The sequence below is a fragment of the Dioscorea cayenensis genome, chromosome 10, assembly GCF_009730915.1.
Source record: "Dioscorea cayenensis subsp. rotundata cultivar TDr96_F1 chromosome 10, TDr96_F1_v2_PseudoChromosome.rev07_lg8_w22 25.fasta, whole genome shotgun sequence".
Lineage (NCBI taxonomy): Eukaryota > Viridiplantae > Streptophyta > Magnoliopsida > Dioscoreales > Dioscoreaceae > Dioscorea > Dioscorea cayenensis.
In genome coordinates this window covers 17286303-17304823 of record NC_052480.1, presented here as the reverse complement: position 1 = coordinate 17304823, position 18521 = coordinate 17286303, and the positions used below count along the sequence as shown (strand labels likewise).

Sequence of the window (18521 nt, the reverse complement as noted above, 5' to 3'; positions counted from 1 at the left end):
AAATGTACACTTGTAATGCCCAAAATTCGACTACTCAAGAGCGGCTTTCACACTTCTAAGGTGATAGCTCTTTCTACCATCTTTTTGTAAAGTATTTACAAAGAGCCGATAGGGAGTCCCAAAAGGAATCCGACTTTCCATTTTTTTTAATTTTTTATTTTTGATTTATTTATTTTTTACACAAGAAAACCATGCCATTGAGCTAGAGTATTCTCCTAAATACAAGTGGCACCACAATTTGGGCAAAGTGAGAAAAAATAAGAGGTTTCCAAGATAAAGTGAAGCTAACAATTAAGTTCAATAAAAATATACTAACACACTAGTGTCCCTATACACTTAGAAATTCCACAAAATAAGATCATAGATCGTCCTAAGTTATGCCTCGTCACAATGAATGCAACAGTAAAACCCTCCCTCACACTTAAACCATTATACATTGTCCTCAATGTACAAATGCATGAATGAAGAAATGAATCAAGGACAAATAAAATTGGGGTGAAGTTTGAGGGGCTTCCATGAAGGCAAGGAGTGATGTGGCCGCTCTTAACATGTATGGTCCTTGCTTCCATATAGCTAACATCCTACAAACACAAAGAAGGACAAATGAAGCTCAAGAAAAGGAAAATAAGAAATAAAATAAAAACACTACTAAAATAAAGATTGGTGATGCTCAAGATTTGTTGATATGTCTCTCAACCTTGCTAAGATGTCCTGCATTAGAAAAATAGAAATTAATCCACAAATGCAAGAAATCAGGGTGAACACAATCATGTCCCAGTGTGTGTTTTCCCCACCAAAAATCTCACAAGGGTGATGAAAATGCAAAATAGATAGGACACGATCGTGCATGGAGAATGGAAAACGTGTCGCTCCCCCTGACAAGCTTGTGCTCGGCATGTGTCCAACCTAGAATATTTCAGAAATTGAAATCTGTAAAATTCAGGGGCACATGCATGGGCGTGTTTCTGCCCGTGTCGTGCTTGAAAAATTCCAGGATAATGGTTATTCTCCCTTATGAACACTATGGTACATGGTATAAAGTAAAATAAAGCTGATACAACCACCGAATCAAAGGAATACCGATAATCAATTAAGAGTAAAATCAATAGCACCAAGTATTTATTCAAGATTGAAAGAAATAAACTAAACTAAACTAGGAAAATAATAGAAAATAAAAAAACTAAAAGATAGGTTGCCTCCCAAGAAGCGCTTGTTTAACGTCACTAGCTTGACATACCTTATTACTTACCTCAAGGAGGCTTGAAGAGAGTGTGCTCCTCCTGGCTACTAGTTGCATGGCTACTTCCGTTAAAGCACAAACTTTCTTGCCATGGAGGAGTATAGATCAGAGGCTTTAACCACCATGTTTTAGGCCTCCAAGGGAACAACCCAGTGTAAGACTTGTTCAGTCTCAATGTTGGAGGGTCCAAATATAGCTTCAACCTTCGTGCAGTAGTAATGTCTACTTTTTCATTGTCTCTCTTCTTGTTCATCCAAATGTAATTATCAAAAGAGGCTTTGTGTTCAAACTCAATCACATATGTTCCATTCACCTCTTCAGCTTTCATTCTCTCCCATTGTTCCCTGGCTTCATTTGTTTATGGTGTAGGTTCTATAATAAGCACAACAATCTCTTCATTCTTTTTATCCGGGGAAAGTCTATTTTTTACAAGGGTATGCTCCTCCACTTGTGGAGCTTCAGTCTTCAATTATTTCTCCTGAATCACTTGGTTAGGTTTGGATAGTGCCACTTGAATCTCCTTCAACAAAGTGCATTAGAGTGGCTCCATCCCATTATTGTCATACACTTGATTCTTTTCATTTTCTTGTGTTCCACTTTCCTCCACTGAAGTTGAAGGAATTTCAAGCAATGAATTTGATTCCACCGAATCATTGACCATAACCTTCCCAATTGTTTCAGCAATATTAGCAAATTGTTCCTCATGTCGGTTTTCTGCTGAAATATAAAATTCAGGTACGGGTTCCTCCCAACTTGCACCAGCTTCATGTCTTAAAAACTCCCAACATCCCAAGGTAGGATTTATCTCATATTGAATTGGCAAATCTTGTATTGGGGTGGTGTTTCTTTATAGAATGTAGGAGTGTCAACACTGAAGTTGGAAAACCATAGTGGATCATCTTGGGTTGTTGGAGGTATCACATCATCTAACCCCATTGTGAATTGAAAATGTAATGTTCCTTCCTCAAAACTTGAAACCGCATCTCTTAAGCTGGAAATAGTATAATAATCCTCGATGCCGCTGGTGTAGCTAACTTGTGTATTATAAGATGGTAGATTTGTCAAACCCTTGCTTTTGTTGGGAGTAACTTGGATGATAATCAATTGGGCGACTTGTATAATATCTCAAGGTTGCAAGCAGTTCATTTATAGCTCGACCCTCCATAAATGAGTGATGAATAAAATAATTTAGTAATAAAACAAAAATAAAAAAATAAAGAAATATATACAAAAAAAGATAAATGTATAGATCACTAGAATCCTAATGTTCCTAAGAGTTGCCAGTCCCTGGCAATGGCGCCAAAAACTTGATGTGTTCTCTGCAAGTATATGGGTCATACACAAGTAGTAAAGTGGTATCCCGTAAGGTGTAGGATTGTCTAGCCACAAGGACTGGACTCAAAGTACTAATTGATCTTCTAATCTCTAGTCGATCAATAATGGTTGGTAACTAGATCATAAAGGGGGAAAGATGATAGGTAAGGGCTAGAATGAAACTAGGTGAGATACACATAGATGACATGTAATGGACTTGCTCCTAATACCTACAAGGTACATCCTAAGCTTCAAGTGTGTGCTCAAGAGCAATGTTGCATCTATGGTCCTCAAATACTCCAAGGTTCTGCTAAGATAACCAAACTACCAAAGCATTTGTGCAAATCAAAAAATTAATTTATGCAACACATGATTAAACACAAGTAACCAAAAGAACTCCATAGACATATCAAAAGTAAATCAACATAATATATAAGAATCCAAGTTCATAGATCCAGGGACACTAGAGAGTGGCTTGCCTTTCATGGTTATACAGCTTATTACAAAGCTAGGGAAGACTAAAGATAAAGAAGCCAAGAAAGACTCTTCTCATGCTTCGCATCCGCTGCAACAATGCTTCGATGAAGTCCCGCCGGCTTAGCTCCTCTCCACTCAAGATCTTGAACCGTAGCTTTGTTAGGATTATGCCCTCGAATGCCAATGGGGATACTTGTATTAGAGCATTTTATTAGTATTATACATTCTTATTCTTATTAAATAGGTGTTTATTTTGATGTTCATATAAATCTTGTGATGGCATTATAATTAGTTTTAAATATCATAGTCCATGTGTATTAAGTTAAACCTTCTACTCTTTGTGGGATAAAGAGGAGAGCACTAGAGGGTTTGGTACTTATACACTTAAATAGTTCGCAAATCGGAGAACCTTTAATTGGGTGTTACAGGTTCGTAAGGATTTGTATGACATATACTTTGACAAAGAGTGCTAGTTGAACACTATGGAATAGTCGGAGCATATGTCATAAATGCATAATTGGGAATTGGTGTATTCGAACATGACTCACATCAACCCAATCACATGGGTTTTACTCTTTGAAAGTCAATGATTGGGATTGTTGATTATGATCATATGAGTGGACATTAGACCTGAGGTATCATGATCATAATGTACTTGTGATGTCTAATCTGTTACTAGAGTTGTAAGGCTTAGTTCACCTTTTGGTAGGGCCGACCTTGAAGTGCGACTATGTCGGGCAAGTAGCAGTTGTGAGTGATCACAAAGAAAGAATTCGTTCTCTCGGAAGTAAATGAGTTAGTATCCTATGCGACTATAAATATGTGAGATTAGAAGACCTTGGCCAAGGCAGTCAAACTAATCATGTGGGGCACGAAGGGTAGTTTGGTAATCTCACCCCACTATAGTTATTTGCATGTGATCAAGTTCAATGAGTTTGATAATTACCATGGCTCTCACTCGGTTGGGATACAAGAACGAAAGGTTTATACATATATGGCAATGATAATCGGATAGGTTTGTAATGATCTACTCATTTCTGTTCAATTGGGTTACGATGTGGGGCCACAGGGCTGGCTAGGTGTCACCCACATCCTTTGGTATGCTCCCATTGCCAATCGGAATGAACCTAGGGAGTCACGTTTAAAGGGATAAAGAATCAGTCTCATTTTGAGTACAGGGGTAAAATTGTCAATTTACAATTTTACTTCATGGGATGAGTGAAATTGTAAATTGGTCTAGGGTTTTTGTCTTAAGTTTAAATTTTGATTTAAATTCGATGGAGTCGAATAGATAATCAAAATTATGACTCAAAGATAAAAGTGGTTTTAGTTAGATTAGGACTCATATTTCTAATAAAACTTCTATGGTAATGTTTATCATATTATGAAGGTTCATATTTTGAATAAGACTTCATAATTGAATGATGTTTATCATATTATGAAGGTTCATATTTGAATAGAACTCATAATTGAATAATGTTTATCATGTTTTATGAAGTTTCTATAAATATGACTCCTCTCCAACTATAGACTCAACTCAATTAATACTCTAGTGAGAAAATCCCCAAGCCCTCTCTTCCTGTCTAACCCTAGCCGCTATTTGGAGAAGAAGAGGAGATTGTCTCTTAATTTCGGAGTGTGATCTAGAGGCATGGGACTTCTGTTCGGCGCTAGGAGATCTACGACAATCCGAGTTAAAAATTTGACACATCAAAGAAAAGAAAATCATTAAGAGGTAATTTTCTAGGCCTTTTAATTAAATTACGGTGCTCATAAAAACAATTAGAATATATATCGTAAATATATTATTGCTTCTGCATGTCCTTTTAATGTTATTTCGTTTTTGCGATATTACCTAACAGTGGTACCAGAGCCAGGCTATTTGTTTTAATGAGCACTAGGTTTTAAAATCATAAAATTGCATTGGTGATCATTATTTGATTATTATATAAAATTAAAGAATCATGATAAAATTAGATTTTATGCATAATTTTTATTTTATGAGTTAGGGTTCCATAATTTATTTAAAATTTTATATAAATAATAATAACAATAATAATGATAATAATTGATATATGTCTAAATGTGTGTATTTTAGTATATGTATTCTATAATTCTAGCATGTGTTTTTATAAGAATTGATGCCTGTTTCATGCTTAATAGTATATTATTTGCTTCGCAGGGCATGTAAATGCCATGGAGGACACGAAGATATGATTTGGGCGAAAAAGAGAAGAAAACCAAGTCACGGTACTGTAGCGTATTCACTATAATAGGTACTGTAGCAGTGATACTTTAGCGGTGGTTTTGTAGCATGGACACTATATCTGCCACTGTAACACCTGGAGAGTTTTCAAGTCAGAAATTGAACCATGGCATATGGCCTCATTACTACCCTGGATTGAACCCGGGAAGATTACTGTAGCCGGAGAAGAGGATAATGTGTTTGAAGGCATACTATTGAGCCAGTATAGATACTATTACGTGGGCTAGAGTGCACTTTTACCTACCCCAAATTTCCTCAATGAGTAGCTCATTGAGCCAGTATACCGCCAGTATGGAGGCCATTTTGAGCCGGTATACCCAGCAGTATGGAGGCCATTTTGAAGGTGTTTTGAGTCTATTTTGAGGGCATACGGGCTGGTTTGGAGGGGGAGTATACCAGGGGTATATAAGGGCATTTTGGAGGCTCTTTTGGGAACTTTTTGGGGGATCTTGGCACCCAACACTGGGAGAAGAAAAGGAGAAAGGAAGAGATCATCTTGGTAGAGCTTGGCTTGAGTCGTGGAGGTGGTCAAGAGCTTGAACTTTATGGGGAGAGCTTCATCATCAAGGGAGGAGGAGCATTCGGCATTCTTTGGGCTAGAGGAAGAGTCATTTGGCCGGCATTGTTCTTCTTTGTCATCATTCGGACTAGGGAGTTCCGTTTATGCATTTATTTCTTTTTTTCCTTGAGTTTGTGACACTTGTTTGTATGATGGCACACTAGACCCCCAAGGCCACCGGATGGAGGTGAACCTTGGGGGGTTCATCATGTATTGTGGATGCTAAACCTTCATTTGGAATCTATTTGGGTTGATTTATATCTTGGCTCATTTTTCTTCATGTGTAGAACTATAAAATGGAGAGATCCTTAGTTATTTATTGAGTTGTATGTGTAAATGTGACATACTCACATGTACTAGATCTTGAATGAGCTAGAAGGGGTATTCTTATATCGATATAACGAGAGATTGGGTGTCGGTAACCCCTCCGAATCTTAAGGATACATTTAAAGTAAGTATGTCCTTATTGCGGGTTTTCCCTACACTTAATGCGATCATAGGAATGCAATTAAGGAGAGATCCTTATTGACATTTATATGGGATTAGGGTTTAATCGCCGCGAAATTGGGGTTGAACTATTCTTGGAATCCTTCGGTTTAAATCACCCTTGCTTTACTCTTACCATGCATCCATATACCATGATGACCCCTCATGGGGATCCTCATCCCTAGGCCTATTTTTATTATCATTGCTTTTGCGATTTCCTTTCTTGCCTCGGAATTGTTATGCTTGTGTTCTATTTACATTCTTGCATGTATTAGAGTAGTATATCATGCTTAAGTTGTAAGGTTAGAAAGTAAGTGATGGAGGAGTAATAGGAGCTCCTTAGCCCCGTGGAATACGATCCTTGGGCTTTTGCTCAAGCTATTACTTGGCGACCCAGTACACTTGTGGGCGATCAATCAAGTTTTTGGCGTTGTTACCGGGGACGTTAGGAGTTCTAGGAAACTTCTAGCTTATTGCTCTAACCATTTTTCTTTTTTTCTATTTCTTATTTTCATTTTTTTTACTCCTTTTTGAGCTTAACTATCTTTACCTTTATTAACTTTGCAAGGTACTATGCATGACACGAGCAAATCCATCAAACCTAGTTGCACCTGACAGTGAAATTGGAAGAGAATCATTATTTCAAATTTGGAATTTACACAAGGTAATGAGCGGGCTATTATTGATATCTGGAATGATTGGATGCCAAATATACATCATTTATTCCACATACAAGATAGTACAATATGCAGATTCAAATTATAGGAAGGTTCTATTATAGTAGCTGAAGATAATATTTGGAAAGCTATGCTTAAAATCTTCATGAATTTTGGAAGAGTTCCAACGAAAGAAGAAGTCAGTATTCCTACTGACCTAACTACACTAGACATAGAAAAACTGTGAGTATATCAATCGATTACGGTACATAAGCCTAGCAGAGATCAGGGGGGAATACTGAGGATATTGTGCAACTGGTGTATGGCATCAATGAGAGTTCAGATGAAAGCTCAGTATCTGTAGAAGGAGATAAACAAAAACATAGTGATGTACTGCTGAATAGAAATCTGCGACCTTCAACAAAGGAAGCACCTGAACTGGAATTGAAGAAGTTGCCTGACCACCTCAAATATGCATTTCTTGAGGACGGAACTCAGTTTCTTGTCATCATTGCCTCAAACCTTACTTCTGAACAGAAGAGTGGCTTGGTGAACATCTTGAAGAAGCACAAGAAAGCAATTGCCTGGAAGATAGCTGACATCAAGGGAATAAATCCTTCGTTCTGCACTCACAAAATCTTGATGGAGGATGATCATAAACCCTCAGCCTTACCACAAAGAAGACTAAATCCAAACATGAAGGAAATAGTGAGGGCAGAAGTCATCAAACTCCTTGATGCAGGCATTATATATCCAATCTCTGACAGTGAGTGGATGAGCCCAGTGCAAGTTGTACCTAAAAAGGGGGGGATGACCGTAATTACCAATGAGAAGAATGAGTTGATTCCTACTCGAACAATCATAGGATGGCGTGTCTGCATTGACTACAGAAAATTGAATGATGCCACCTGAAAGGACCATTTCCGACTACCATTTATTGATAAAATGCTTGAGAAGCTTGATGGGCATTCATACTACTGCTTTCTGGATGTCCTTTCAGGATATTTTCAAATTCCTATTGCCCCAAAAGACCAAGAAAAAACCACATTCACATGCCCTTATGTAACCTTTGCATATTGCCGAATGCCGTTTGGCCTTTTGTAACGTCCCCGCCACTTTTCAGAGATGTATGTTGGCAATTTTTGAGGATATGGTGGAAGACTTCATGGAGGTGTTCATGGATGATTTTTTTGTGTTTGGTGACTCCTTTGAATTATGTCTCAAGAATCTAGAGCATGTTCTTACTCGATGCGAGGAGACCAATCTTGTACTAAGTTGGGAGAAATGCCATTTCATGGTTCAAGAAGGGATAGTTCTGGGCCACAAAATTTCCAAGGAGGGAATTGAGGTAGATAAAGCAAAAATTTCCATTATAGAGAAGTTACCTCTCCCAACTTCGGTAAAAGCAATCAGGAGTTTTCTTGGGCATGTGGGTCTTTTATAGAAGATTCATCAGGGACTTTGCCAAAATTGCCAGACCTTTAACAAAATTGTTGGAAAAAGATGTACCATTCAAGTTTGAACGAAGATTGCATAAAAAGCTTTTATAACGCTTAAAGAAAAACTCACTCATGCACCCATAATGGTAGCTCCTGATTGAGATTCTCCATTTGAATTAATGTGTGATGCAAGTGATTTTGCCATGGGTGCAGTCCTTGGGCAATGACGAGACAAACATTTCCATCCTATATATTATGCTAGCAAAACATTGAAAGACACCCAGGAGAACTATACCATGACAGAAAAAGAGTTGCTTGCCGTTGTGTTGACATTTGATAAATTTAGATCATATCTGGTTCTATCCAAGGTGGTGGTATGCACTGATCATTCCGCTTTGTGATATCTATTTAGCAAGTGTGATGCCAAGCCACGCTTGATTAGATGAGTCCCATTGTTCCTGGAATTTGATTTAGAAATTGAAGATAAGAGAGGAGCCGAAAACCTTGCTACAGATCATTTATCCCGGCTTGAGAATCCAAATCTGGATGCTTTGAGGGAGAAAGATATCAAAGATTCATTTCCTGAGGAACACTTATATAGTATTCGGGTAGTAGAAGAGTGTGAACCACAGTGGTTTGCTGATTTTGCCAACTATTTAGTCGGGGGTGTCACCCCAAAGTGGTTCACACATCAACAACAAAATTTTTTTTTTTCAGACCTGAAGCACTATGTGTGGGAAGACCCTTATCTTTTCAGATTTTGTTCAGATCAAGTTGTTTGAAGATGTGTGTCATGGATAGAAGGTTTGAGTATTTTGAAGCACTGCCATTTAGGACCAACTGGTGGCCACTACAACTTAAACGGAACCTCAAAGAAGATTCCTGATGTGGGATTTTATTGGCCATCATTATTTAAGGACATCCACAAATTCATACAAGCATGCGATAGGTGTCAGAGGGTAGGCCACATTTCTCGCCGAGATGAGATGCCTCAGAATTGGAATCAGGCTTGTGAGATTTTTTATGTTTGGGGGATCGACTTCATGGGACCATTCGCAAGCTCACATGGTTGCAAGTTCATTCTCATAGCAGTCGATAACATGTCTAAATGGGTGAAAGCTCAGGCCCTACCAACAAGTGATGCAAGGGCAGTGGTCAAATTCCTAAAGAAACTTTTCTCCAGGTTTGGAACAACATGGGCAATCATTAGCGATCGAGGCACACACTTTTGCAATACTCAGTTTGCAAAAATTCTGAAGCGCTACAATGTTTATCACAAGCTAGCAATGCCATATCACCCACAAACTAGTGGGCAAGTGGAAGTTTCCAACAGGGATTTGAAAAGAATCTTGGAGAAAAATTTTACTCAGGATAGAAGAGACTGGGTAGAACACTTGGATGACAGTCTGTGGGACCACTCCATACAGATTAGTCTATGGAAAAGCCCTATCACTTACCTGTAGAACTTGAACACAAAGCTTATTGGGCTATTAAATTTTTGAATTTTGATATTACTCTTGCAGGTGAGAAAGAGGAATCTTCAATTAAATGAATTGGATAAATGGTGCGCCACAGCATACAAAAATTTCAAACTTTACAGAGAAAGAGTGAAGGAGTACCACGATAAGCATATCAAGCACCCTAAACAATTTCAAGAAGGGGATCAAGTTTTACTGTTCAACTCGAGGCTGAAGCTATTCCCAGGGAAGTTTAAGTCTCGTTGGTCAGGTTGGGTCATATCTCGCCGTTTGCACAAGATTAACCGGGGAAGTTTGTTCCACCCTCCTCCATTGTTTTCATTGCATATATTATTATGTTTTTCATGACTAGTGTACATTGGGGACAATGTACAACACTAGGTGTGGGGATGGGTGTATTGTATGTATTAGAGGTATTATTTGGATGCTAGTTTACCCATGATGACTTGTTCATTATTGGAAGACTCTTCTAGCATGGATTAGTGATGGATGTGAGTTACATATTTGTTATTGTGCTCTATTTGAATCTTGTTTCACCACTAGTATTGTCTTGTGCACTGTATCTTGTGTTGATGCCCTGGGAATAGCCAACTTGACTACTCTAACTCTCTTATATGCTTAACACACAATTTTGAGTACTTGGCCTTAGAATTTTAAGTTCATTATTTCAATGATCTCTTAAGAACTTCTTAGTCTTGTTGAGCTAGCCCATAGTTTTGTGGCGTGTAGAGTAGTCTGAAGAAATGATCTAGTGTGAATGTGAAAAAAAAATTGATGTAAAGAGAAAAACAAAAATGAGTTTATGTCAGTATTCCTCTGCTAATGAAGCATGAATGCGTCTATGTAGACTTTAATCAAGTAGTTGGGTGGCTCTTGTGCCTAACAAGCATGTGCATCCTCCAGAAAATTTCTTTGTGCTGTCTATGTTAGCCGGACTCGGAAAAAAAAATTTGATGAAATGAAGTGAAAATAAAAACACTAGTGATCTTGTTAACTACCTACTAGAGGGTTTAAAAAGGAAAAGGGATTTAGTTAAATTTAAGGACTTAGAAAGATCTTACTTATTTATTGAAGTAGTTCTTTTGCATTTTAAGACTCAGTACTCTTGCAGGTGGAGTGATTAGCATCTAGAGCTATACTGATTGAAGTTGGTAGGCTAGACCAGGTCTTAGGGCAAATGAAATACAAGGTTTACTCACATGGCACAAACATATAGGAGGTGAGACAGGATCTCATTGTTGTGCTTAATGTTTTGTAACTCATTATCTAGTTATCATTTTCTGATGATTGTAGAGTCTTGTATTTATTTGAGCCGGAGGTAATACATTTAGCCACTTATCATTATCTTTGTTTTTCATGATGTGTTTGCTTTGGGACAAGCAAATGCTTAGGTGTGGGAATATTTGATAAGTGTCTAAATGTATATATTTTAGTATATGTATTCTATACTTCTAGCATGTGTTTTTATAAGAATTGATGACCGTTTCATGCTTAATCATATATTATTTGCTTCGCAGGGCATGTATGTGTCATGGAGGACACGAAGATATGATTTGGGTGAAAAAGAGAAGAAAACTAGGTCACAGTACTGTAGCGTATTCACTGTACCAGATTACTGTAACAGCGGTACTGTGGCATCGACATTGTAGCTATTATTTTAGCACCTGGAGAGTTTTCAAATCAGAAATTGAACTATCACATATGGCCTCATTGCTACCATGGATAGAGACCAGGATGATTATTGTAGCCAGAGAAGCGAATAATGTGTTTGAAGACATACTGGCTTAATGAGGTGCTCATTGAGCCAGTATGGATACAGTTATGTGGGCTAGAGTGCACTTTTACCTACCCCAAATTTCCTCAGTGAGGAGCTTATTAAGCCAGTATACCGCCAGTATTGAGGCCATTTTAACGGTGTTTTGAGTCTATTTTTAGCGCATACTGGCTGGTTTGGAGAAGGAGTATACCCAGGGTATATAAGGGCATTTTGGAGGCACTTTTGGGAACTTTTTGGGGGATCTTGGCAGCCAACACTGGGAGAAGAAGAGGAAAAAGGAAGAGATCATCTTGGTAGAGCTTGGCTGGAGTCTTGGAGGTGATCAAGAGCTTGAACTTCAAGGGGAGAGCTTCATCATCAAGGGAGAAGGAGCATTCGGCATTGTTCTTCTTCATCATCATTCGGGCTAGGGAGTGCCATTTATGCATTTATTTCTAGTTTTTATTGAGTTTGTAACACATGTTTGTATGATGGCACACTAGACCCCTAAGGCCACCGGATGTAGGTGAACCTTGGGGTGTTTATCATGTATTGTGGATGCTAAACCTTCATTTGGAATGTATTTGGGTTGATTTATATCTTGGCTTATTGTTCTTCATGTCTAGAACTATAAAATGGAGAGATCCTTAGTTCTTTATTAAGTTGTGTGTGTAGATGTGACCTACTCACATGTACTAGATCTTGAATGAGCTAGAAGAGGTATTCTTGTATCGATATGCCGAGAGATTGGGTGTCGGTAACCCCTCCGAATCTTAAGGATACATTTAGATTAAGTATGTCCTTATTGCGGGATTTCCCTACACTTAATGCGATCATAGGAATGCAATTAAGGAGAGATCCTTATTGACATTTGTATGGGATTAGGGTTTAATCGTCGAGATCCTTCGGTTTAAATCACCCTTGCTTTACTCTTACCATGCATCCATATACCATGATGACCCCTTATGGGGATCCTCATCCCTATGCCTAATTTTATTATCATTGCTTTTGCGATCTCCTTGCTTGCCTTGGAATTGTTATACTTGTGTTCTACTTACATTCTTGCATGTATTAGAGTAGTATAACATTCTTAAGTTGTAAGGTTAGAAAATAAGTGATGGAGAATTAATAGGAGCTCCTTAATCCCGTGGAATACGATCCTTGGGCTTTTGCTCAAGGTATTACTTGGCGACCCCGTACACTTGCGGGCAATCAATTAACAATGATATTGAAATATATATATATATATATATATTAAATAAATCAAAAGTTGTGTTGCATAGTACTAGTGGCGTTGTAGAAGATTGATTTGTTTAATATATATATATATATAATAATATATAAATAAATAATTAAAATAATAATAATAATTACGTAAGCCCACACAATTGCCGCGCAGTGTTGCGCGCGGCGAGCACTGCGCAGGGCGTGGGCCACGGAAATTATTTATTTATTTATTTATTTAGTATTTATATTATTATGTTATTATTTTATTTGTTATTATTATTATTTGTTTATTTATTTTATTTTAAATAAAGTGGGATCCACACCAATGTAATTTATGGTTGATTTATTTTTATTTTTATTGTATGTGTTGAATGAATGGATAACATACGATCATGAATGATAGGGCTTTTATATTTATTTTATTTTAATGTATTTTTGCCATGTTGTGTCCGATGTTATTTTTTTTAATTTTTGCAAAAGTAGATTCTATCTAGGATTTATATTTGTAAATTTGAGAGAAAACATAAAGTGACACAAGAGTCCGAGAATACATGGAGCAAGAAACCCGGCATAAAGTCCTTTTGTATGGAGCGCAAAGCCATGTAAAAGTTTAGGACTTTATTTTAGATTAATCTATTAAATTAGGTTAATCATAGATGTTCATGATCGTATGCATGTGATGGCTTGAATGTGAATGTATGTCTTATTTATACATGCATAATGTAATGTCAGACCCAATTAATAACTTGTAAACAATTCTCCCAAAAGAATAACACTAAGTTGAAGGGCATGGGATGTCCTGACTCTCCACCAAGCTTTTGGTGATTAGAGTTATGAGGGTGTATGATATCTTTCCTTGTATGAGGGGGTCTTGTATTCGCTTATAATTTTAAGAACCTTTAGTGCATTGGATGGCTTCAATCGAAACAAATTCCTCCCCAATTATACTGTATGGGTTGAGGGGGTGGAATTCAATTGTTAGATTGACAAAAGTTGGTGGGCTTGACTTAGATAGTTTACGGGCCAATTGAATTATATGGGTTGAGGCTTAGTAAACTGTGGGCCAAAATTAATTGGACTACCTATGGAATAGGTTGGCATCGGACGCCACTTTATTGACTCTAGTGGTGCAATTATACTGTATAGGTTGAGCTCCATTGAATTTAATAAAGAACACAATCACTCACTACGAGATCCTACTAACTAGGATTTCCGATTTCTATAGTGGGAGTGTAGATTTGCGAAAAATGTAGTGGGAGCCAAGTTTTATTTAAAGACCTAAATATAACTTTGGTATAATATAAAGTGAACTAATAATCTTGTTTTTATTTTATTGCAGTTTATTTCTCGATATGACTAATAACCCACTTAATATTTTGCTTGAGAAAAAATATCCTTACCGGGCCCAATTATGTAGATTGGCTCAGGAATTTGAGGATAATCCTCAATTTAGAGTGAATCGAATACATTCTGGAGGCCGATATTCCTACCGAACCTCCACCCGAGGCATGCAAGGAAGAACAAGGTATTTATCTAAAATGGCTCGATGATGACTTGCGAGTGAGGAGCTATATGTTAGCCTCCATGAGCAGTGATATGCAAAGCTCTCATGAAAAAATGAGTGATGTGAGATTGGTACTGTTGCACTTGCAGGAGCTCTATAGAGAGCATAGTCGGACTGTTCTGTATGAAATATCGAGAGAGCTTTTTAGGGCAAAGATGAGTGAGGGTGGTGAAGTTAGAGAGCATGTCCTTAAGATGATCTCTATGATTGAGAGGTTGGAAGCTCTTGGTTTTCATGGATTACAACCTTCAGGTTGATCTCATCTTGCAGTCTCTTCCTGATTCTTTCTCTCAGTTTATTGTTAATTTTAACATGAATGATATTGAGTGCACACTGGCGGGTCCTCTTAACAAGCTAGTAAGTACTCAGTCTCAAATGAAGACTAAAGGGAAGGATGTTGTTGCTTTGACTATCTCTACTTCTAGGCCCTTAAAGCCCAAGAAGAAAAAGATGGCCAAGAAGCAGAATGCTCTGGCTCCCAAAGCAGTAGAAGGAGTGGGTCAGAATAAAGGTAAGGCTCTGGTGGTTTGTGCGAGTGAGAGCTCCAAGCAAGCGAGCAAGTGTTTCCATTGTGGCGAGGCCGATCATTGGAAGCGTCATTGTCCACAGCTCATAGCAGATGGCTCTACAGGTATGGAACGATTTGTTTTCAAAGCAAATTGTTCAATTTCTGTACTCTCTACTTCTTGATTCATGAGCTAGTGCACATGTTTGTATTATGAATCAGAATCTAGAAATAAGATGGAAGGAACATAGGATAGTTTCACAATTAGCACCACGAGTGACTCCTCAACTGAATGGGGTGCCTAAGCATAGGAATCAAACCTTGTTGGACATGATTCATTCTATGCATAGTTACATAGATTTGCCTATTTCTTTACAGGGGTCATGCGCTTCTCATAGAAGGAGCTTTGGATAGTTATGAAGTGTATGTTGAAGTATTTTAGGACTAAAGATATGCTTCTAATCCATAGCAATGGAGAGTTAAGTGTGGATGGTTATGTAGATTCAGACTTTTCAGTCTGATGTTGATGACCGAAGATCCACTTTAGGGTTTAATTATATTTACTCTTAATGGTAAAGCAGTGAGATGAAATACTTGTAAGTTAGTACTACAGATTCCACTACTAAGACTGAATATGTGTGTGCATCGAAGGTTATTTGGATTAACAAGTGATAAGTGCTTGTGTGATATGAATGCGAAGCATTCTTTCCTTATGTTGAGCATTACTTTTCTCAGGTTTTTACATTAATATGTGTGTTTTTATATTACTTTTATGCAGGTATGGTTGTGAGGCTGAGTATGAAGGAAATAGGCCAATGTGGATCATAATGCACCTATATTGGAGGAGATCTTGCTAAGGTTCAAACGCAAAGACATAGGACAGGTGTGAGATGCTAGAGTGTGTGCCAACCTCCTCGTATTCGAGTGAGTACATCCATTTGGAGGGGCACAAAAGGCGACTCACACTCGAGCATTCCGTCTTATGCATATAAGAACAAGAGCTCCACCAACATATATATTGATGAGTGTTCCGCAAGTGCACGGAGTCGTCAAGTAATACCTCTCGTGCGAGCACGAGAGGGTCGTATTCCACAGGCCCAAGGATCTACCCTTACTTCCTCTTCGCTTATTGTCTAGCCGACGAGATTCGAAAGGTTTCTCTAATCTATTAATTTAAATAAGATAACTACAAGTGGAGACTAAAAATACGGAGGCGTATAAAATCGGGGAAAAGGAACGGTCACGGATGCGGATTCCCTAGGGGCTACTAAAGTGCACAGGGATGCTAAGAATGTCATGCAATTGAAGGTTTGGACCTAGAGATTTTCCTAGATTAGGTCAACCCGATGGTCACGGCCATTGACCCCTAATCCGGTATAAGTATTGACCAGAATTTCTTCCGATCAAATCCTCATACGATTGCATTAACAAGTGGGGAAATCCCTAATTAGAGCCGAACACAACTCGGTCTAGCCCTAATGGTGGAGGGGCATGAATACCCGATGGTCACGGCGTATTCATACATGAATCCCTTCCAAACTTGGTGTGTCTAGTACAAGGGTGATGGTCACGCTACCAAGTACAACCTAGCAGGTTGGTTTACGAGAGTTCTCATGTAAGCAACACATCAAATGCACCAAGAATGAATCTCAAAAACACAACAATTGCAATAAACAAACTTAAATCATCCAAATACAAGTTCACCCCAAGGTTCACCGACATCCGTGACCTTGGGGTCTACTCATCCATACAAACAAATCCAAGCAACAAATCCATGCAAACAACTACAAAAAGGCATAATAAAAACTCCCTCAAACAATGGAAGAAGGAAGACAAGCCAAGCTAGGTGGAAAGGCTTTCCACGGGACGCCCGCAATGGGAGGGCGGCTTCCCTCGATCGTCTACAAACTCCCAAAAGAAGAGATCGATGAAGATCTAGCCAAATCCGAGCTTCTCCCTTAGATTTCCCTTCTCCAAAACATGTAATCTTGCCTCTCAAAGATTGGTGAAAATCGGCTTGAAGAACCCTCCAAAAACTCCTCTCTTGCCCTAGAAGAAATCAGTTTCTTATATACCCCGTCGATCCATGCGGGCTCCATGCGGGCGCATGGAGCCCGTGAAGCTCCTGACCAAATGCCCAAAACACCCGCGGTGCTACGATGCTGCTCGACTACGGTGTTTAAGCTACGATGAATTTCTGAGTGTTTTGCTACGATGAACGAGCCTTGAGAATTCCTAGCAAACCTCACGGGCATCCATGCGGGCGCATGGAGCCCGTGGAAACTCCCGAGCCAAAATGGCGCGCAGAAGAACAATGACATGCTACAGCGTCGCTACAGTGCTGCTACAGTGTCGTGAACCCAAAAATGCCGTTTTTGATGTCGAATTCATCCGATTTGCATTTTTGAGCATTGTTTGACTCATTTAAGACCTGCAACACCGAAAATAACCAATTTAGACATAAAACGGGCATCAATTCGTTAACATGTTCACAAATAATACACGATTAATACATATAAAATACATACATTTAGGCGTTTATCAAATATCCCCATCACCTAAGCGCTTTGCTTGTCCCCAAGCAAACACACATGAAAGAATAAGGGCCAAAATGATAAACGGCTAAATGTACGACCTCAAGCTCAAATAGTGAAGAACCCCACGAGCACGCAGTTGAAATGAATTCAAGAAAATGAGTTGTACAATAACCGACTCGAGAGAGATAGTCATGATTCCTTTAGAGTGCTTTCCCGTGAGTGTGTGTATGCTTAGGTCCCTCGCTCTCCCCATTCACACCACATTCAATGACTACCGGTGTTAGAAGTGTTAAAGACACCCTCAATAGTAGGTCAAGAGTCCTTCGGGTCCACATTCAACACTTTAGTATCTAAGTGAATGCATGATTGAGTCCAGGAGAACAAAAACTACTCTTTCTTTGTTTTTTTCATCATTTCCTTTTTTTTTCTCTTTCTTTTTCTTTTTTTTTTTTCTGTCTCGAGTCCGGCTAACGTAGACTGCACAAAATATTTTATAATCTTTCAGAAGGATGCACATGCTGATTAGGCACAAGAGCCACCCAACCTACTTGATTACAGTCTACATAGACGCATTCGTGCTAAATTAGCAGAGGAATACTGACATAGACTCATTTTTATTTTTATTTTTAAAGATAACAAATATATACATGTCTCCTGAGCACCTTCATGCAAAACTTCACTTAGGGATAAAAGCAAAATGAACAAAAGAACCAAAAAGCTCTTAAAAAGAACATTGAGGGATGAATTTGCCATTCTAACACTTTTAAATCAAAGCGAGTAGGGTTAGCGAGGTCAAAGCGAGGTAGAAACACTCGTGTCAAAAGCTGTGAAGAGAGCACTAGAAAGAAAAACACGACTTCCTTTATAGCACAAATAACCTTACAACTCATTACTATCATTCATTCAAGCCGGGAGGTTCCTAACAAAAATATCATAGCTATCATCTGGTGAAGTAAGCATGCAAATAACCCATCCCCACACCTAGAATCGTACATTGCCCTCAATGTACACTAATCA

The 18521-nt window shown here is 38.4% G+C and overlaps 1 protein-coding gene across 1 annotated transcript in view; it reads left to right on the top strand.

Moving 5' to 3' along the window:
• Positions 1–14696: 14696 nt before the first annotated feature.
• The window catches only part of LOC120270327, an 11256-nt gene continuing 7431 nt past the window's right edge, over positions 14697–18521 (top strand). Inside the window, exon 1 of the mRNA XM_039277335.1 lies at positions 14697–15093. Within this exon, the coding sequence (XP_039133269.1) occupies positions 14697–15093 (397 nt within the window). The remainder of the gene's footprint in view (positions 15094–18521) is intronic.